Raw genomic sequence first — 21,133 nt, forward strand, 5'->3', positions numbered from 1 at the left:
TGAGAGTTCTACATCTTCCTCTGAAGGCCACTAGGAGAAGACTGGTTTCCAGGTAGCTAGGAGGAAGGTCTTAAAGCTCACACCCACAGTGACACACCCACTCCAACAAGGCCACACCTACTCCATCAAGGCCATGCCCACTCCAAGGTCATGCCCACTCCAGTGAGGCCACACCTTCTAATAGTGCCACTCCCTGCACCAAGCTAATTCAAACCCTAACACCAGCCCACAGGTTCCAGAGTAGTCTGAGGACAATAGGGTGGCCAGGCAGCCACACGGTGCTTTGTGCTCCCCCACCCCCACTTGTCTCTGTGGTCCGGAAGAGCCATAGGTATGACAGGCTCCAGAAGACCTTAGGGACATTTGGCAGGTATTGGATCTGAATTTCCATCACTTCCCAGAGACTTTTCTCCTGCAGTCCTGAGGGAGGGCCACTAGACGCCCCAGCAGGTGAAATACACCAGTGTAGTGAGTTAAAGGGGGCTTCTGGGGAGAGGGAGGCAGATTTGGGGGGTGGAGACCTCATGGGGACCTTGTGTTGGTTTCTCAGACCCTGGGTGTCTCTTACTTTGGGGGTGCATTCTTCCCATGTCTTCCTGTGACCATATCTGCTCACACCTCTTCACTGCCTTCCTCTCTATCTCAAGGCTGCCTGCCTGTGAGCTAAGGACATTATTCATTATTTTATTTGGGGAGCCCCTTGGGCAAGGTGGGGTGCTCTTTTCTCAAGAGCCTAGATATTGGAATGTGACAGCTTTTGAAGGTTCAACTATCCATATCCCTTCCGGTAGGGACATGGGGTGGGGCAGAGCTGGGAGAGACAAGGGCAGCCTTAGCCCTGAAGCCTCCCAGGCTTGGGTGTGGTCCTGACCAGCTGAGGCCCTTGCAGCCTTCCCTCTGGGGTGGAGAGGTTGGGCTCAGCATCCTGTGTGGGTCAGAGGTCAGGATACTTAGAACTTTGCATGCTGGTGAACACAGTGCTGCTGGCTCTGAGGGACAGACCAGCCCAACCAACAGTCATTAGGAGGCTCAGCTTGTGCCCGTTGGGCGTGGCTGCTCCAGTCTTCTGTCCTGGGTACTAGACCTCTTAGTGTGTCTTCATCTGAGGACCATGCATAGGTGGGCCAGCTTTCCAATTCTCACCAAACTGTTCCCCACAGGCTGTCCCAAGGGCTTCTACGGCAAACATTGTCGTAAGAAATGCCACTGTGCTAACCGCGGCCGGTGCCACCGCCTCTATGGGGCCTGCCTTTGTGACCCAGGGCTCTATGGCCGCTTCTGCCACCTTGGTGAGTTCTACTACATCTGTCTATGTGAACGAGAGCACCTGCTTTGTCTCACACTGCGCTGGGAGCACCATGGTAGCCTCTGTGGATGGGTTGGCTTGCAGTTACATATCAGCTGGAGTCCTCTATCACTACTGTGTTGGCCTCCCAGTATGGTATCTGGTGCACTGACCCTTGACTGGTATGACTCCTAGCTCTCATCTGGTAGTGCAGGCAAGCAGGACAAGACTTCCCAGGAAGCTTCTGGGATGCTGATCTTGGCTTGTGGAACCAAACCAACTTCCCAGCCCCTGGCAGAGTTCCCATCTCTGGGTACACAGACTCTCAGGGAAGGAAGGGAACGGTGGATTGGCAGAGAAAGAGAGGCTGATGGTAGTGTTTGATATCTATGAAGGAGATGCTTGAGGGGAGAAAGTCAGGCTTGTCCTAGCTGGAAGTGGTATGACCTAAGGATAGCTCTTCAGCTGTGCAGACCCTGGTTCTTAGCCCTAGGTCTCCAGGCCACGTGCTAGGATTCCTAGAACGCTCGGGAAGGGGAGTCAGCTACAGCAGCATGCCCATCTCACCCTTGCTGATTCGGGCTCACTGGGGCAGGTACCATAGTGGGCAGGCTCCTTACGGCTCTGCATCTGCAGCCTGCCCTCCCTGGGCCTTCGGGCCGGGCTGTTCGGAGGACTGCCTTTGTGAGCAGTCGCACACAAGATCTTGTAACCCGAAGGATGGCAGCTGCTCCTGCAAGGCCGGCTTCCAGGGCGAGCGCTGCCAGGCGGGTGAGTCTCTGGAGGAGGAAAGGGAGGTCCAAGGCCATCGGGAACCTCACTTCCATCTCACGGCTCTGTCTCATCTCTCTCTCCGCAGAGTGCGAGCCAGGCTTCTTCGGACCAGGCTGCAGACACCATTGCACCTGCCAGGCAGGTGTGGCCTGTGACCCTGTGAGTGGCGAATGTCGGATGCAGTGTCCTCCTGGCTACCAGGGGCAGGATTGTGACCAAGGTGAGTGACTGTCCCTGGGGGTTCCGGTGATTGGGGTTCCTTGTACTAAGGAGCTACAGAAGTGTATAGCTAGAAGATACCGATCCAGTGCCTGGGTGTAAGTGGCCCCCTTTACCTACTGTCAGCTCAGTGGTGGTGTGGCTCCTAGACTGTCATAGAGGTCCTCAAATAAGGAGCTGGTCTGCCTGCCTGGTTCAGGGTCAACGCCTCTGTGGAATGGCGGTTCACGCCTCATCTCCCTGAAGCCCCTGGGAAAGCTCTGTGCTGGAGTCTGGGGCAAGATGGATGAGAAGGGAGCCAGAGGTGGGAGGTGGGAGGAGGAGCAGGGTGGCCTCCAGGGCGGGGGATGCTTCGGAGGGTCCTACTCTGCTTGTGGGCTTGCAGTCTGGGGTGTAGGAGTGAGCTCTGAACCACCACGGTCTTGGTTATTTGGCAGGCAGGAGAATGGGCCTCAAGACCCGAGGGGTACATTAGTGACGTGGGTCCTTAGGGGTCACTGGGAGGCCTGGGGCAGAGCTGGGAGCAGGTGGCTTGGTAAATCACATCCTGATTGGTTGGCAGCCCAGCATACATGGGGCTGAGAGCCCTAGAGGACCAGGAGGGGAGGACAAGGGGCTTTTGGGCTACACCTGCAGGGGACTTGTGACCGGGTACTGTGGACTGTGACCCCAGAGTGAGGGTCTGAGGTTGCGTAACTTGTGGAATGGCAAGCTGGACACTCAGCAAGCTGGACACTCAATGTTCAGCTTAAGACTTCTTGACCAGGAGGGGCAGAGCTATGTAGTCACAGGTCCTTGAGGGACAGGGCAGAGGCCCTTGGTGTTTGTACTGGGGTCAGTACAGCCACTGCCAACAGGCCAAGAGGGGCCAGCCTCTCTTGGCATATAGCAATTGCTGTCTATACCCATTGGCCAGATTGGAAGGGGCCTTCAGGGCCTGAGTGTGACAAGTTTAGGGTGGGCAAGGCTGGAAAGGAGTGCAGGAGCCATCAGCCGTCCCCTCCTCCACCTCTGCAGGGGAAAAGGGCAGAGAAGTCCCCAGCGCCACCAGCCAGGGTCACAGGTCAGCTTGGCAGAATCCCATCTGTGTGGGATGAGGCCTGGGGAGGGTTCTCAGATCTTCTTGACACAAGAGAGAATATGCTGGGCTTCTAACTCAGTCTAGAATCCCCAGACCTGACCTGCTCTCAAGACTCTATGGTCTCAGCTCTGAGTGTCCTCACTCGTACAAGCATCTGGTCAGTGGATAGGACTGAGCCTCCTAACAAAGACACCCAGAACAAGCACACACACAGGCATACAAGCACACACACACACACACACACACACACACACACACACACACACGTATACCCCCACATACACATACATACACATACACATATATGCACATGCATATATACTTTATTGAAGCCTCCAGTGCCCCCAAGGACAGACCGCAGGAAATGACATACAAACTTTCACAGAAATGACTCCTCTTGTTATTAGGTCTGGAAAGTATTACTGCCCTGAGTACAAGTCCATGCTCATTTGGTGGGAGGAGCTCCTGAGGCCTTGAGGGACCAGCAATGTTGGGCTCTTTCCCTGGTTTGCCGTGTGTGTGTGTGTGTGTGTGTGTGTGTGCATGTGCATGCGTGTGCGTGTGCATGCCCTCATGTGTGTGTGCACGTGGTACACTCAGGCACCTAAAGCATGCAGTCATGTTGTGCCCGATCTCCGTGATGGCTTCTTGCCTGCTGGACCTCTGTAACTGGCAGAGGTGTCATCCCAGCGAAGGGTAGAGGGAGGACTAAGCATTCAGGATGTCTTCTGTGCTTCCTACTCCAGTCTCATGCTCTCTTCTCCCTGAACCCTGAGAGCACGGCTATTGTGGGGAGCACAGAAGTGCTTTACCAAGTGAGGCTTTCTGGTACCCGGGGCCGTCGTGGATACCACGGAGTGAGTGGCCATATGCATTCTTTGTATTTTTTTCAAGACAGGGTTTCTCTGTATACCCCTGGCTGTCCTGGAACTCACTCTGTAGACCAGGCTGGCCTCGAACTCAGAAATCCGCCTGCCTCTGCCTCCCAAGCGCTGGGATTAAAGGCGTGCATCACCACCACCACCTGGCGGCCATATGCGTTCTTGAGGCCCTGTCTTTGATCATTCCTATCCAGGACACCCTGATTCCTGTGATACTGTATTTCTTGGTTTGACTTGAGTTTCAGAATGTGGGAGCCCAGACATCTGGGGTCCTTCCTTAATCTTTGTATGAACCAGTTACCACTTCTTATCCCACTGCCAGCGATGACTGCAGCCCTGGAGCTTAGGAGCTGGGTGTGAAGGGGAGGGCGCCGGACCAGCACATCTTGTTGACTTGGCTAGAGGTGATTCCCCTGGAAGGACCACCCAGAGGCAGGAGTGGTCCCTTACTCCTGAGAGCTCTCCAGGTCCTGGATGACCTTAGGGTCTGCTGGGACAGGCTGCCTGGCCCTCCAGCCGCCCTGCCTCTGTGTCTCCCTGCCTATGGTCCAGACTGACCTCTCCCAACTCCCCCCACTCCACACGTTGTTTCTATCCTCATAATCTGTTCAGATTCTCCTGGGGCTGTAGGGAAAGCTCCCAGCCTTGGCAACTGCATACGGAGTGCCTGAAGCCACCTGCTCTCCCCTACAGAGTGCCCAGTGGGAACATTTGGTGTGAACTGCTCAGGTTCCTGCTCCTGTGTGGGGGCCCCCTGTCACCGAGTCACAGGGGAGTGTCTGTGCCCGCCAGGGAAGACTGGAGAGGACTGTGGAGCCGGTAGGTAACAGCTGCATGGTTGGGCAGCTCCGGTCCTAGGTGTGTTTAAAATACCCTGGAGATCTCTCAAACACCGGACCACCAAACAGGCATCATGCACCAGCTGATATGAGGCCCCCAACACACATACAGCAGAGGACTGCTAGGTCTGTGTTCATTCAGAAATGATGCACCTAACCCTCAAGAGGCTGGAGGCCCCAGGGAGTTTAGAGGTCAGGTGGAGTGGGGGGTGGGAACATCCACATGGAGACAGGGAGGTGGGAAGGAGGTATGGGATGTGGAACAGTTGGAGGGTGAATGATGGGGGGGGAGGATAAAATATGGAGTGTAAAAAAAGTAATTATAATAAAAAGAAAAAAAGAAAAGAAAATACCATCCCGGACCATATTTGGGGACCCCTGATGCCAGATCTGGGCTGCTTGGGAACCCCACCATAGACCATTTAGGACCTTATCTATGACCCTGAAGTGTTAGATTCCTTCATAGTAGCTTGAGGGATTCATTCTGGAACAAGCTGGGATGGGGGAGGTGTTGGCCGCTGCTCATCAGAGCCATGGCTTTGCCCTGTGCCCTCTCGGCCCGTCAACTCCCTGCATGGTGCTCTCTAGAAGACTTTTTATTCTGTTATTGAGCTATCATTAGAGTCGGGTTTACTTATTTATAGGCAGGTGCCCTGTAGCCCCTAGGTTCTGAAGCCCACCTCTTTCCTGAGCAGTCTTTTATGGCAACAGTGGTCTTTTCCCAGTTGCAGCAAGAGGGAGCTTCAGTGCTGTGTCAGACACACACCAGCGTGCCAGCTAGGGCACTAGGAAAGGAATAACTAACCCTGGGTATGCGCTCTAGATTGTCCCGAGGGCCGTTGGGGGCTTGGCTGTCAAGAGATCTGCCCTGCGTGTGAGCATGGTGCCAGCTGCGACCCTGAGACTGGAACCTGCCTGTGTCTCCCTGGCTTTGTTGGTAGCCGCTGCCAGGACAGTGAGTATATGTCATGTCTGACCTCAGCCTCAGCCCCAGCCTGCAGCCCTGGGTGGGTCCACAGGCTGCCCTCTATGCTAACCCTCTTTACCACCAACAGCTTGCCCAGCAGGCTGGTTTGGGGCTGGCTGCCAGATGAGGTGTGCTTGTGCCAACGATGGGCATTGCCACCCAGCCACTGGACGCTGTAGCTGTGCCCCTGGGTGGACTGGCCTCAGCTGCCAGAGAGGTATGTGGGTTCTTTGCCTGCCCTTCGTCCCGGCCTTGCCCCTGTTCTGATGTGGCCATGCAGCTCACACACACAGGTTGACGCTGGACTCTGTTGCAGCCTGTGACAGTGGACACTGGGGGCCTGACTGCGTCCACCCTTGCAACTGCAGTGCGGGCCACGGGAACTGTGACGCCGTCAGTGGCCTCTGCCTGTGTGAGGCTGGCTACGAAGGTCCCCGGTGTGAGCAGTGTGAGTGCCAGCCTGCTGCTTGTATCCCGGCTCTCAGCGTGCACATAGGCACACGCATGCATATTCACATTCATGTACCTGAGTGTTCTGGTGCACACGTATCATACATGTGTATATGCTATCTCCCACCGGTCAGTGGGACTTAAGGATCACCTGGAGTAGTGGATGGGGAGCCAGGGAGGTCCCGTGAATTAATTTTTGAAACTGATAGCTTTTTCTCTATCCTGGCTACTCCCAAATAAAGGAGGCAGAGCATGTAAGATTTATTTGATAAGCTTTATGGCACAAGAACTGGACAGTCATTGATCTATTCTAATCCTCTAAGCTAATCTGGCTACCTTCCAGCCCAAATCCCCGAGATGCTTGCATTTTAGTATTGATCTGGCTCTCACGCTCTCTCTCTCTCTCTCTCTCTCTCCATCTCTCTCTCTGTCTCTCTGTCTCTCCCTCCCTCTCTCTCCCTCCCTCCCTCTCTCTCCCTCCCTTCCTCTCTCTCTCCCTCCCTCCCTCCCAACGCTAGAATCAGACGTCCAGCCCTATTCTCTCTTCTGCCCAGCCATTCCCTGATCAGCTTTTATTGTCAAATAGGAGAAGAAGCAGGGAGCAATGTTTATACAAACTTGAAACAGGAGATACTTAGAGTAAGCATTACAGTGCCACATCCAGATTTCATTAAGATACAGGGGTGGAGAAACCAGCATTTGAATGATACAAGCTCACCAAACATTCTGTCTACACTGTCCCAGCCCTGGGGGAGAGGAAAGGGGTCCTTAGGCCCCTGGACGATTCCAAGACTTGCGGATGGGTTGTGAGTGGGTCAGGGTAGCTGGTCTTAGAGACAGCCCTAGGTGAGATAGTATGTGGGTCCTGAAGACAAGGTCTGGGACTCTTACCTCCCATCTGGGAAAAGGGTACGAGGAGTGTATGGTAAGGTCAGGTGTCCCCTTGTCGGGGGCTCTGTCCAGACTTGGTGTCCTAGTCTGACACAAGCCTGGCCTTTGTGTCTCAGGGTGTCGCCAGGGGTACTTTGGGCTGGGCTGTGAGCAGAAGTGCAGGTGTGAGCATGGGGCCACCTGTGACCATGTCAGCGGGGCCTGTACCTGCCCAGCCGGCTGGAGGGGAAGCTTCTGTGAGCATGGTAAGCTGAGGGAGTGCAGGCTGGACCCTGAGTGCAGGCTGGACCCTGGGTGCAGGCTGGGCAGGGATCTCTGCCTCTGGGCCTCTTGTGATTGCCATCCCTGTCTGTAGCCTGTCCTGCTGGCTTCTTCGGGGTAGACTGTGGCAGTGCCTGCAACTGCTCTGCCGGGGCCCCCTGCGATGCTGTCACTGGCTCGTGCATCTGCCCAGCTGGCTGCTGGGGCCCACACTGTGCCCAGAGTATGTAAGGGGCCCCATCCTGGGTACTGCGGGGAGCATGGGTCCTTCATGAGGGTAACCTCCCTGAGGCTCCTTCCTGGCATTTGAGGACACAGCTTTGTCCATGACATCCTGAGTATCCATCCCTCCTATGGCTGCTGTGCTGAGAGGTGGCCCTGGCACCCTGGCAGCTCTACCCAGCCCCGTCCCCCGGCTCCTCCTGCATCAGTCCCCTGGCTATGTTCCTGACGACTGCTCTCCTATTTCAGTTTGCCCGCCCCTCACCTTTGGGATTAACTGCAGCCAGATTTGTACCTGTTACAATGGGGCCTCCTGTGACCCTGTCCATGGGCAGTGCCACTGTGCTCCTGGATGGATGGGACCCACCTGCCTGCAGGGTACGTCTTGCGTAGGGTCCAGCCCTGGGTGCTAGCCTCTCAGTGGGTCCATGAAGGGACATGTGTGTATGGAATGAGAGAGTGGGGCAGTGTTCACCTGCCTGCAGGGCCTTTCAGGGAAGCTTGACTGTGGCTTTTAGTCATGCCTCTAAGGCCAGGTTGGTGTGTCCAGGACAGGCCTGGGCTGTGGTATCATAGAACCAGCCTGGTAAGGTTTCAACTTGAAAGTCAAGTTGAGGGCTGGAGAGATGGTTCAGTGGTTAAGAGCACTGACTGCTCTTCTGAAGGTCCTGAGTTCAAATCCCAGCAACCACATGGTGGCTCACAACCATCGATAATGAGGTTTTGGTGCGTCTGAAGACAGCTAGTGTCCTTAGATATAATACTAAATAAATCTTTTGGAAAAAAAAAAGAAAGAAAGAAAGTCAGGTTGAGCTCTGGGGATGTGTGGAAACTTGTAGAGCTCCAAAGGCCTCCACTGAGCAGATGCTGAGGCTCGCTTCTGCTTTCTGGGCCCCAGCCTGCCCCGCTGGCCTGTATGGCAAGAACTGCCAGCATTCCTGTCTGTGCCGAAACGGAGGGAGCTGTGACCCCATCTTGGGCCAGTGCGTGTGCCCAGAGGGCTGGACCGGCTTGGCCTGTGAGAATGGTGAGCTGTCTGGCCTGGGTGGTAGATGTCCTTCAGGCCAGGAGGATGGGCTGTGGAGGGGGCAGCATCGTAGTGTCTTCCCTTCCACCCAAGGTGCAGGAAGGTTGGACTGGCGTCTCCTGGGCAAAGCTCTGGCCCTGAAAGCTAGACCCTCATCCCGACCCTTACTTTTGCAGAGTGCCTTCCTGGACACTATGGGGCTGGCTGTCAGCTCAACTGCAGCTGCCTTAATGGGGGCACATGTGACCGGCTTACTGGCCACTGCCACTGCCCAGCTGGCTGGACTGGGGACCAGTGTCAAAGCTGTAAGTGGGGTCTGGGAAGCTGGGAGGTTCTGCCAGGGGTGACCCGATTTTACTCCATGCTGAAGATGGGGCCAGGTTTGGTTCTCACCAATGTGGCTCACCATTAATTGGTTTCAGGGCCTCCCTGCTGTACCTAAGAGCTAGCCTGATTGACTGGTTTGCTTCTATTTTTGAGAGAGGATTCAGAGAGAAAGCCATGGTCTCTGGATTTGAACACTGTACTCCCCAAGGCTCCATGATTACAAGATGCTGCCCAGGCTGTGGCTTTTCCGCCCACGGTCCTTGTTTTCTGTCTAGGCTTCAAGCCCCCTAAACATCTGGACAAGTGGATGCTAGGCTGGATACTTACCTGTCGGACTTCTCTGAGTCTTCCCCTCTCTGCCTCTCCTTCTGCATAGCCACTGCTATTTGCAGAGCTAGCCTAGAGAACCCCTTGCTCAGACCCAAGCCCCCGGGGCGGCTGATGCTGGGAAGCCAAGTCAGGAGGCCTCAGGGAGACCCAGTGACTCTTTACATCTTCTGGTCCCAGCCTCTCCTTCCCCCTCAATTCCCATGGACAGAGGCCTTGGACCTGTAATCCCCGGCCTTCTGTCTGTCTCTCACGCTACAGCCTGTGTCAGTGGCATGTTTGGGGTTCGCTGTGAGGAGCACTGCACCTGCCGGAAAGACGCCGCCTGCCACCACGTCACGGGGGCCTGCCTCTGTCCCCCAGGGTGGAGGGGCTCACACTGTGAACAGGGTAAGTCCGTGGACTGTTGGGAGGGAGTCTGTGCTGCATGGGTACTGTGGGGAATCCCTGCTGCCCTGTTCCCCATAAGCTTACCTCATTGTGCACTTTCCACAGCCTGTCCACATGGCTGGTTTGGGGAGGCCTGTGCTCAGCGTTGCCACTGCCCATCCGGTGCCCCCTGCCACCATGTCACTGGGGAGTGCCACTGTCCACCTGGCTTCACTGGGCCTGGCTGCGAGCAGGGTAGGTGCTCCCCCAACACCTGCTTCGTGGAAAGGGACAACTGGGGGGTTCCCGGTGGTTAGCCCAGGCCTGACCCTAGCCAACCTACACTTAGCCTGCCAGCCTGGCACCTTTGGAAAGAACTGTGAGCATCGGTGCCAATGTCCTGGTGAGACCTGGGCCTGCCACCCTGCTTCAGGGGCCTGCATGTGTGCTGCCGGTTACCATGGCACGGACTGTCAGCAACGTGAGTCAGGGGATCTGGGGTTCTGCCTACCATTCTGGTAAGTAAGGTGGAGGGGGGCAGCTCTCAAGGTTGCCACATCAGGGGTGCTGCATGTTTGACTCCACCTCCAGCTTGTGTCGCAGACCCTCCCTCTCCCTGCAGGATGCCCCTCTGGGCGCTATGGGCCAGGCTGTGAACACATCTGTAAGTGTCTCAACGGTGGGACCTGCAACCCAATCACTGGAGCCTGCTACTGCCCTGCTGGGTTCCTCGGGGCAGACTGTAGCCTTGGTGAGGATCCAGGTTCCGGGGCTGGATAGTATATTGCTGGATTTCTGGGGAAGGAGGCAGGGCCAGCCCATGGGAGGCCAGCCCCCTGCCCACCTGCTTCCCTGATTCTTGAGTCCCCTGTTGCTGATCTAATCTAGAGTGGCACTGAAGATGGTGTGAGGGTCGTCCCGGATAACTGAGCACAACCCTGCGGTCAAGTGTCCTGCCCAGGAAGGGGACTTTCTCCTGGGTCACAGGGGGACTTTCTCATTTGAAATTCAGGCAGAGCTGGGGTGCTGTGGCTGTGTGTCTCTGTAGAGATGGCCTGGGGCCCAGTTCCCAGCAGAGTCTAGTCATGGAGGCAGATGGGGGATGCTGGGAATTGGTGATTTGACCCTGCCTCTACTGTCCTGTCACTGTCACTGGGGCTGGTGCAGCCTATGACGGGTGTGGTCAATGCAGAAGCAACTATTCACCTGCCCCTCTCCACAGCCTGTCCACAGGGTCGCTTCGGCTTCAGCTGTGCCCACGTGTGTGCATGCGGGCAAGGGGTGGCGTGTGACCCGGTGTCGGGGACTTGCCTCTGTCCTCCCGGGAGGACGGGAGTCCACTGTGAGCATGGTGAGTGTCAGCTGGAGGCTGAGCATGCGCACAGTTCACTGATGTGTCATTGAGCTATGAAGCAGGAGTGAGCTCATCACAGGAGGGGGGGGGTGTGCCCATTCCCCAGGGACACATTGTGAATTCCCCAGAAACCTTGGGGCTGAAGATCAGCCCCTTACCACGTGGACCGCCTGCCCTGCTGGCAAACTGGCCATCCCATGCCAACTCAGACCCCACCCACTCCCAACTCTTGAGAGTTGGTTCATTCAGTGGCCTGGCTGTTCATGTATGTCTCTGTGGCCAGAGGAACCCTTCCTGAGCCTGATAGCATAAGTCCCAGTGTCTTCTCGGAAGGGTGTTTCCTGGTCCCTTTCTCAAGGCCCAGGCCCAGGGACCCCAGGAGACACACGCTTGACACATGGGTGACACAGGGGACAGTGGTCCTGACCCATGCTCATGTCGGTGTGCCCGGTCCCAAAGGCACACTCGCAGCTCCTTCCTTAGTCCTCACGAAGGCTGTTCTTGGAATTCTTGTTCTCAGCCTAGGGATTGGTGCAGTCAAAGATTAGAAGTCCAGGCCAGGCTGTAGCCAGGATGGCACCTGGTCCCGCCTCACTCCTAGGAAAGACAGCAGTGTGTAAGGTGGTCAGCAGGCCATGCCTGATCCTGGGTCTCCAAGGCACACATTCTCAGCCCCGAGGAAGTGATTGGAAGCCTTCCTGGCTCCTTGCTGGCTGTGCATGTGTTCACTTACAGTCCCCCGAAAGCAGCGGTCCCTATTATCTTAGAGTGACCCTCAGATCAGAGCACATGCTGGCTGCCCAAATTCTAAGGATTCTGTGAGGGAGGGAAAGCCAGCACTAGGCAGCTCAGGAAGCATTTGTTGGATGAATGTCAGTCTGTGTGGTGGACATGTCCCCAAAACATGTCCAGCCTCGGCCAGAGTTCTCCCTTGTGCCTGCCTTCTGCCCCTAGGCTGTCCCCAGGACCGGTTTGGCAAGGGCTGTGAACTCAAGTGTGCCTGCAGGAATGGGGGCCTGTGTCACACTACCAATGGCAGCTGTTCCTGCCCCCTGGGCTGGATGGGGCCACACTGTGAGCATGGTAAGTGTTAGGAGCATCTGGATGGATACAGTCACATGGATATCGAACAGGGAGAGACTTGTTCTGCACCCTGGGAAGGATGCAGAGTTTGGGGGCCTGAGAGGCTGTGTAGGGGTGGTGAGTCAGGGAGCACCCAAGAATCCATTTGTCCCATCCCTGCACAGCCTGCCCTGCTGGGCGCTATGGTGCTGCTTGCCTCCTGGAGTGCTCCTGTCGGAACAACGGCAGCTGTGAGCCCGCCACGGGTGCTTGCCTCTGTGGCCCTGGCTTCTATGGGCAAGCTTGTGAACACCGTGAGTGGGGTTGTCCCCTTTCCTTGTATATGCCGTCTAAGCTGGTACTGCAGTGGCCATTTTCTCAGGCCTTGCTCATGGGGAGAGATGGCGTGACCAGGCTCTGAGGCTGGAGGTGCCTGCTGAGGGGCAGGTGGAGATGGGCCCCCACGCTAGCTCCTCCTGATGCTTCTACCTTGCTGTGTGAGCCCTGGCTGGCGTGCTGAAGCGTAGTGGGAACGGGGAGGGAGGGAGACTAGGACACACAGGAAAGGGCCTCTCAGCTCTTGGTTTTGGTCCTTTGCCCACTCTGGGAAAACGAGGGGTTCCTGCCGCTTTTGACTCGGCCTAACCCTGAGCCTTCTCCAGCCTGCCCCGCCGGCTTCCATGGATCTGGTTGTCAGAGAGTTTGTGAGTGTCAACAGGGAGCACCCTGTGATCCTGTCAGTGGCCAGTGCCTCTGCCCCGCTGGCTTCTATGGCCAGTTCTGTGAGAGGGGTGAGTGTTCCTGGCCCCCAGCCCCGACCCTGTACCCTTTCCTGTCATGGTTAATTTGGGGGAAGGGAACACCAACCCCATTGCCTCCACCAGGGTGCAGGCCTGGCTTTTTTGGAGATGGCTGCCTGCAGCAGTGTAACTGCCACACGGGTGTGCCCTGTGATCCTGTCAGCGGCCTCTGCCTTTGCCCACCAGGGCGCACAGGAGCCACATGTGACCTGGGTGAGTGTGGAGTCCTTCCTAGGACGAGATGTGGGGGTAGGGCTACACTAATAGCAAATATCAATCCTGTGGACTGGCTGTCTGCATGCAGACCTCAGGCCAGGCCCTGTGCCCTCCTGTGACCTCAGCCTCACCCTGCAACCTCTGAGCACCGTGGCAGTGGCCAGAACATGGTATGCCAAGCATAGACATCCATCGGAGCTGCCAAGGCGAGGGTCCTGCTCTGTGGTAGCCTAGAGTCTTGGGACTCTGCCTGGCCCCTGCAAGGTAGAAATATGTCCCCGATGTAACAGTCGTGGCCATGACCCTTTCAGACCAGACTGCCCAAGGATAGGGGCTGTCCTGCTGGGGCTGTAGAACTGACCTGGTGACTTTTGGATTCACCCAGCCCTGGGGATAGCAGCCGTGACTCCTGCCTCACCAGCTCAGACACCAGACAGGACTGCATGTGGGCTGGTGCTTCTCCGTTCAGGAGCTCAAGGTTATAGAACATAGATATTTTAAAAGTGGATAGAACTATTATCCTTTCCAGGGGAAACTGAGGCCCATGGTCTTCTCTTCTCCTGTCCCGTGGGACATCTGAGCTTTTGACCCAGGTCCAGGCAGTTGTGACGGTGCTCATGTTCCTCTCCCCCACCTCCTGCCCCTACAGATTGCAGAAGGGGCCGTTTTGGGCCGGGCTGTGCCCTGCGCTGTGATTGTGGGGGTGGGGCTGACTGCGACCCCATCAGTGGACAGTGCCACTGTGTGGACAGCTACACGGGACCCACTTGTCGGGAAGGTGAGTCAGATCCCCAGGGGGAGGAATTTAAGACTCCCATCTCTGGCCAGGAATCCACCCCTTGCCCTAATACCAAGTGGCGGAGCCAGACCAGTCACCCTCCCTGGCACCCAGCGCCCACACAGCTCCCGGTGGTGATGAGTAGACTTCAACACTTCTCATGGCAAGAACAACTCGCACTGCCAGCCTAGAGCACCAACTCTGTCCCCAGTGTCACCCTGCAGATTGCAATGTGAGGTCACAGATCCATATGCATACATGTATGCTCAAGTATCTGTGAGCAGCGATGTATGATAGCCAGTGTATGCATGTACATCTGTATGCTGTGAGCTACCACCTGTGCATGTGTGCCAGCACATCGGAGCAGTGACATAAGCATGAGGGACAACTATGCATGCACTGTGTGTTCTGGATATGTGTCCTGCTGGTGTGTGCACTCCAGGTGTGTGTATGTACACTCCAGGTGCATGTGTGTAAGTGCACTCCAGGTGTGTGTGTGTATGCACTCCAGGTGTGTGTGTGTATGCACTCCAGGTATGTGTGTGCATGTGTGTGTGCATTCCAGGAGTGTGTGTATATTATTCCAAGTGTGTGTGCACTCCAGGTGTGTGTGCATTCCAGGTGTGTCTCCACTCCAGATGTGTTCTGCTCATGTATGCACTCCAGGTCTGTGTGCACTCCGTGTGTGTGTGTGTGTGTGTGTGTGTGTGTGTGTATGTGTGTGTATGTGTGTGTGTATGTATGTACTCTAGTTTTGTGTGTACTCCAGTTTTGCATGTACTCCAGGTGTGTGTGCACTACAGGTATGTGTGCATTCCAGGTGTGTATGCACTCCAGATGTGTTCTGCTCACGTGTGTACTTCAGGTCTGTGTGTGTGTGTGTGTATGTACGTGTGTACTCCAGGTCTGTGTGTACTACACGTATGTGTGCCCTACAGGTATATGTGCATTCTGGGTGTGTATGCACTCCAGATGTGTCCTGTTCATGTGTGTACTCTAGGTATGTGAGCACTCCAGGTATGTGTGCACACATCCTCCTGGTGCATGCGTGATCCTTCCCAACACCTCAGCAGACTGGTCCTAGGCAGCCAACAAGAGACACCATAAGGGCTTGGGCTATCCACAGGGGTGTGGTCCCCCTGCACCCGCCTTACAGGTGGGAGGTGCAGCCCCACAGAGCAGGTATGCATCTTCCTGGTGTGTGCTCACAGTACATGTTCTGTGCTCACGGTACATGTTCTATGGGTTGTGCATGGGCTTTAGTTATGCATTTTCTGGGTATGTGTTCCATGTATATATTCTTCAGGTAGATGTGTGTTCTAGGTATGTGTTTCCCTGTGTATGTGCTCCACATGTACATGGCTTCAGGTTTATGTGTGTGCTCACATCTTTGTGCATCACGTGCACATGCACATTCCAGTGATGTCTATGCATCAGGCATGTGTACTGCGTTTAATTCAAATGCATGTGTTCCAGCGCATGCCTGTGCCAGGCACATATGCTCCAGTCCATGTGTGTACTCACAGTTTATTGTAGACTTGTACCTGTGTGTACCCACATGCAGAGCTGAGGCAGTAGTTCCTTGACCCCCAAGTTCCTGAGGCTCTGTGGGATTGTACCTCCCACCTGCAAGGCAGAGCTGGGAATACGGCACCCCTGTGGATAGCCCAGGCCCTTATGGTGTCCTGGGTGGCTGCCCAGGCCAAGTCTGTTGAAGGTATTGAGAAGGATCTCTGCAGAGGGAGGAGGGAGGCTAGCTAGGGTGCTCTACAGCTTGGAGATCCCTAGTGTAGACTGCATACTGTGTATAAGTGAATCACTTTTAGATTCTCCAAGGTGGTCACAGCCTCCATCTGTTAATAGCTGTGCAAGAGAGCTGTTTATGGTTAGGTTGCAGTTTGCTGGCTGATGCCTGGGTAATGCTACCCACAGTGACCTCCAGTGGTGAAATTCGGTACTACACCCTGGGACATCCCATGTAAATTTATCATAGACATTTAGCAAGACAGGACCATAGGGAAGGCATTGTGGTCATTGGGAGTCCTGGGCCAGCCATTCTCCCTAGTTATGGCATTAACTTGACCTTGGGCAAAGTCTTTCCCAACAAGTCTCCAGAGTCCTGCTCCTACCCTTCTTGGTACTTGGCAGAAGGGGATCTGATCAGATCTCCCACTGCTTACAGTAGGATGGAGGTTGTACTGGGGTCCCTGTGAGTGTGGATAACTGATGCCTTTCTGCCATTATTGGGGGCAGCTATCTGTCACCTAGCTAGCTCCCTGGGAGCCCGTTCCCAGCCCAGAACTCAGGTGACAGGTGCTTGTCCAGGGCTGCTCTTTGGTTAGGCCCAGAGGAGGAGTCCCATACAAGGATGGACATTTTTGCTTCTGTGTACCTTCAGAACCTGAACCTGGGGAGGACCATGCGGGGAGGGGGATGGGCTAGTGCCTTTACCAGGCTTCACTGACGAGGGGAGGAGGCAACACCAGCCTGGAATATGGCTGTTTTCGAGGCTTCCCATACCACCTTGTTGCTGATCCTCTTTTCTTCACACGTCCCCAGTGCCCACACAGATGTCCTCTAGCAGACCAGTGCCCCGGCACCCCAGCATCAGGGCCACCGAGAAGCACTAACTCAGTGGTACGCCCACAGAGGTCCACAACTGAATTCCAGCCCAAGGGACCCAGGCCTCTGCTGGTGACTGAGAAGACATCAGTGGGACTTCTGGATCCACATCTCTCCTGGAAAGCAATGGATCTCTGTGGACAGCTCTGGAGAGTCACACAGCCACACATCAGGGCTCTATGGTCATGGGGAAGAGGACCTCCTTTGGACACAAGGAGTCCAGGGAAGTGGACTGGACCTCGGGCCACTGTTTACATGGGGACCCTGCAGGCTGTGCTGTGGAACCCTGGCCCTCTTCAGTGACCTGGGATGGGACCGAGGTGGGATTAGGCAAGGCCCCGCCTGTGTGCCAGGTCCTTTTTGGTGCTAGGCCATGGACTGCTGCAGCCAGCCAACTGTTTACCTGGAAATGTAGTCCAGTCTGTATTTATGTAAGATATTTATGGGCAATTCCACTTGCCATTATGCCCGGGTCAGCTGGAAGCTGCCTGATCCCAGAACTCAGGCAGTGGGCTGTGGGGGGTCTCCAGCAAGTGGGATCAGGGTTTTGTAAAGCCAAGTGAGTTAAAGGCACAGTGGTGTCCTCATGGTCTGGGTTTCCGTGCTTTCTGTAGACTCTCTAGGTCCTTCCGAGAGCAGCTGGCATGAGAGTTCTTGGATGGGAACCCCCTGTACTCCTCTGTAATGATGGGAGTACTGCTCCGGTCACATCCGGGTTCTTCCTGACTTCTGCTCTGGGGCATGAGGCAGTGCCTGGTCAAGGTGAATTGTCCCAGAGAACACACTGGTGCCTGAAATACCTCCAGAGACCTAGCAGGTGGCTTATCCAGAGACTACAGGATGAATGTCCCAGAGGGGAGCAGGGCAGGCTAAGTGTAGAAGGGAATCCATGCTTAACCCAAATAGCTTCAACAGGGTGATGGACACACAGCATCACAGGAGTCAGAGCAGAGGTGTAGGAGGGATGGGGGAAGGGCCCCAAGAACAGCAGAAAGTGGAGGAGGGCTGGACTTAGACTTGAGCCTCTCTGCTCCCATCCAACAAAGCCCCTTGTTTTGGATCTGGGTGGTGACTGCCTCCTCCCTCTCCCACTGCATCTGAGGCAGCTGAAACCTCCAGGGACATTTCAAAGGCTGCAGTGGGGTGGTCAGTAATAGGAGCAAGTCAGTTGGCCGTCGTATAGAGACTTGGGTAAAGGCAGAGGGATGGAGCAGAGAGTGGGGTAGAGTTTGTGTGAATGTGAAGTAGGCGGTATGGGAATGGAGGAGGAATTCTAAGGCGCCCAGAGGGGTAAAGGATTAAGAATCAGACTGGTCAGAAACTCTACAGGGGAAAGGCTGGCAGCCAGGAAATGGTAATGTTGTCACAGGTATTGAAAAGTTAGCTGGATATAATTTTATATCCAGCTAAACTATCACCATGCCCACAGGTTCATCCATGTCTAATTTGGAAGTAATCCTGGGAAGAGCCTAGGAGGGAGCCATGAGAGACCCTACAGCACGTTTCCCATATGGCCGTCTTGAGGAGAACAGAAGTTGTCCTTCTAAACCACAGGTCAACCCCAGACTGGCTCACCACAGGGTAGGCACAAGGGAAGTTGGAGACAGGCAGGGAGGCAGCAGCTGTAGTCAACAGAGGTAGGTGATGGAGTGGCTCACTTTAGCCCTCCTGAGGACCAGGTCCCACCAGGGCAGAGAGGGGGAGAGGAACCAGGGAAGAAAAAAGAAGGCTATCAGGGCCTGAGCAGATCGAGGTCCAGACTTCACTAAGAGTCATATAATCTTGGCTAGCAGGGTGGTTCAGAGGGATAAGGCCCTTTCTGCCAAGCCTAACAACCTGAGTTTGTTTCTCCCACGGTAGAAGGAGATTAGTGACTTTTGCTGGCTGTCCTCCGACCTCCTTATATATACCCAATAAATGATGCAATTAAATCTTTTTCTTTAAGGCAAGTCACAGGAGGGCCAGCTGGAGGGTAGAAGTGCAACCATAGCAAGTAGAGCTGGGGAAGGATTTTTTTTAGAAAAGTTTTTTAAAGGTTTGTTTTTAGTGTGTGTGTGTGTGTGTGTATGCCTGCGGAGGGATCAGATCCCACGGAGTTACAGAGTCTGAGCTGCCTGATGTGGGTCCTGAGAAGTGACTGCAGGTTCTTTGGAAGAGCAGTATTGCTCTAACTGATGGACCATCTATCTCTTCAGTCCCTGGGGAAGGAGCTTTACTGAAAGCATTATGACTGTCTATACACACACACACACATGCATGTACACACAGGCACACATACACAAACATGCACACACACACAATACACACATGTACACATGCCTGAATATACTCATGCATGTATGCACAGATGGACATACAGACATGCATGCCCACAAACACAGGTATACATACACAGACATGCATGCACATGCATCTACACATACACACATGCACACATGCCTGAACACACTCATGAATGCATGGACAGATGCACATACACCGACATGCATACACACACACATGCATGCATGAACACACACATGCCTACACACATAGATGCACATATACAGGCACATACACATACATTATTAACATAACATGGGCACATAAACACATGCATTTATGCATACACACACACTCTCACAAATATAGGTGCTCAAAAATCCAGAGCAATGGTGGCTATCATGGGGAGAGAGAAATGCATTACAATGTATGTAACACACTCCATGTAACCTGTAGGTTAGGCATACTGAAAAACAACGATCCAATTTGTAAAAACTTTAGCATGTTATGTGCTTGGGATATTTTTTATAGATACATGCTTATGTTTATATATATAGATTCTTTATGCTCATCAACAGGGCTGTGGGTGTCAGGGGCAGGTACTGGGAATTGAACTCGGGCTCTTCACACACTAGGCAGATGTTCTTGTCACCTAGCCAGTGGTAAGAAAGCCAGAATTCTCTCCTATGAAGACTAACAAGCACATCAGACTGTGGTTGGTTGGTTGGACAGAGGCCCAACTATTAGCCATGGCTAGTCTGGAGTTTGCTATGTAAACCACCTGACTTAGATTCAGATGTCCTGTCTCTGCTTCCCAAGTGCTGGGATTACTTACAGGCATGCACCACCGTGCCTGACCAGCCTGATATGTGGAAAAAATAAGGGAGAAGCAGCTACAGACAGCGCAGAGTCTAACAAAGAACTGTGTGCTAGCACCTTTTACACCAAGAACGTGGACACGTTTAGGGAAAAGAAAAAATGCTAGGGTTGACCTAAGTAGAGGTTAAAGAAAGCTGGGGCTGGCGAGATGGCTGGGGGGTGTGTGTGTGTAGTGTGGGTAACGGTGCCTGGTGACTTGAGTTTGAGCCCAGGACCTACATGGGGGAAATGAAGGGCACTGAAGAGCTGACTCAGCCATTAAGAGCACTCGCTGCTCTCACAGACTCTCAGAGGTCCGGGGTTCAGTTCCCAGCAATGATGTGGTGGATCGCAATTCTCCATAACCCCAGTTCCAGAGACTCTGGCACCGTCTTCTAGCTTCGAAGGGGTTCCAGGCATGAAGGCAAAACACCCCTTCACATAAAATAGTTTCTTAAAAAGTTAAAAAAAAAAACAAAAACAAACTGGCTGAGCAGTGGTGGCGCACGCCTTTAATCCCAGCCCTTGAGAGGCAGAAGCAGGCAGATTTCTGAGTTCGAGGTCAGCCTGGTCTACAGAGTTCCAGGACAGCCAGGGATACACAGTGAAACCCTGTCTCAACCCTCCCCCCCCCCCCCAAAAAAAAGAAGTAAAAAAACTAAGGGATAAGTCGGGACTGTGGCATGACTTTCTTGGGGTCAAAGCTAGTCTTAAGTGAGACAGGAAAGTAGGGGTCCTGGGGTAGAGCCTACATGTTGGTGCCTCTTGTAGCCACCAGGGGGCCTCGGAGAGAAACAAACTCTCACCTTATGGCTAGTGGTGGTAAGCATTATTAGGCAGCCCAGCAAAAGGAATGTTCTGAAGGACTTGAAAGGACTGATGTGCAGAGGGGAACAGCAGCCCCGAGGCTGAAGATGAAGCATGCCACCTTTGTGGCTGGACCGTTTGTCACACTCCCTGGAGGAAAGGGTCCACAGCATTCAAACCAGCTGTGTGTGTCACGTGCCTCTTACTAATGTCTCCCCTAGAAAGTGAGGGCGTGTGTCCTCCAGTCCCTACCTGCTCTACTCTGTTCATATGGGGCGGGTCACGATGGTTTGCTGAGAGGAAGGGCCAGGACTCTCATCCACTGTCTCTCAAACCAGCAGCCATTGAAACACCGGTGACTGGTGGTGTCACTGCAGGCGGCTCAGGACACCTGAGGGTTGGTGATCTGGTCCTACGTAGCTCCAACCAGGGCACAGGCCTCCCTACAGATGGT

At 54.4% G+C, this 21,133-nt stretch overlaps 1 protein-coding gene across 1 annotated transcript in view; it reads left to right on the forward strand.

Moving 5' to 3' along the window:
• Positions 1-16,844, forward strand: part of Megf6 (multiple EGF like domains 6) — a 104,547-nt gene extending 87,703 nt beyond the window's left edge. The window contains exons 15-37 of the mRNA XM_052178322.1: positions 1,161-1,289; positions 1,922-2,056; positions 2,145-2,279; positions 4,934-5,059; positions 5,903-6,034; positions 6,135-6,263; positions 6,363-6,494; positions 7,504-7,632; positions 7,743-7,871; positions 8,120-8,248; positions 8,769-8,897; positions 9,074-9,202; positions 9,813-9,941; positions 10,047-10,175; positions 10,270-10,401; positions 10,543-10,671; positions 11,143-11,271; positions 12,229-12,357; positions 12,522-12,650; positions 12,999-13,127; positions 13,221-13,349; positions 14,002-14,130; positions 16,690-16,844. Coding sequence (XP_052034282.1) covers positions 1,161-1,289; positions 1,922-2,056; positions 2,145-2,279; positions 4,934-5,059; positions 5,903-6,034; positions 6,135-6,263; positions 6,363-6,494; positions 7,504-7,632; positions 7,743-7,871; positions 8,120-8,248; positions 8,769-8,897; positions 9,074-9,202; positions 9,813-9,941; positions 10,047-10,175; positions 10,270-10,401; positions 10,543-10,671; positions 11,143-11,271; positions 12,229-12,357; positions 12,522-12,650; positions 12,999-13,127; positions 13,221-13,349; positions 14,002-14,130; positions 16,690-16,760 — 2,927 coding nt within the window. The 3' untranslated portion in view covers positions 16,761-16,844. The remainder of the gene's footprint in view (positions 1-1,160; positions 1,290-1,921; positions 2,057-2,144; positions 2,280-4,933; positions 5,060-5,902; positions 6,035-6,134; positions 6,264-6,362; positions 6,495-7,503; positions 7,633-7,742; positions 7,872-8,119; positions 8,249-8,768; positions 8,898-9,073; positions 9,203-9,812; positions 9,942-10,046; positions 10,176-10,269; positions 10,402-10,542; positions 10,672-11,142; positions 11,272-12,228; positions 12,358-12,521; positions 12,651-12,998; positions 13,128-13,220; positions 13,350-14,001; positions 14,131-16,689) is intronic.
• The last annotated feature ends 4,289 nt before the right edge of the window (positions 16,845-21,133 follow it).

Source organism: Apodemus sylvaticus, chromosome 3, assembly GCF_947179515.1.
Source record: "Apodemus sylvaticus chromosome 3, mApoSyl1.1, whole genome shotgun sequence".
In the NCBI taxonomy this organism is placed as follows: Eukaryota; Metazoa; Chordata; class Mammalia; order Rodentia; family Muridae; genus Apodemus; species Apodemus sylvaticus.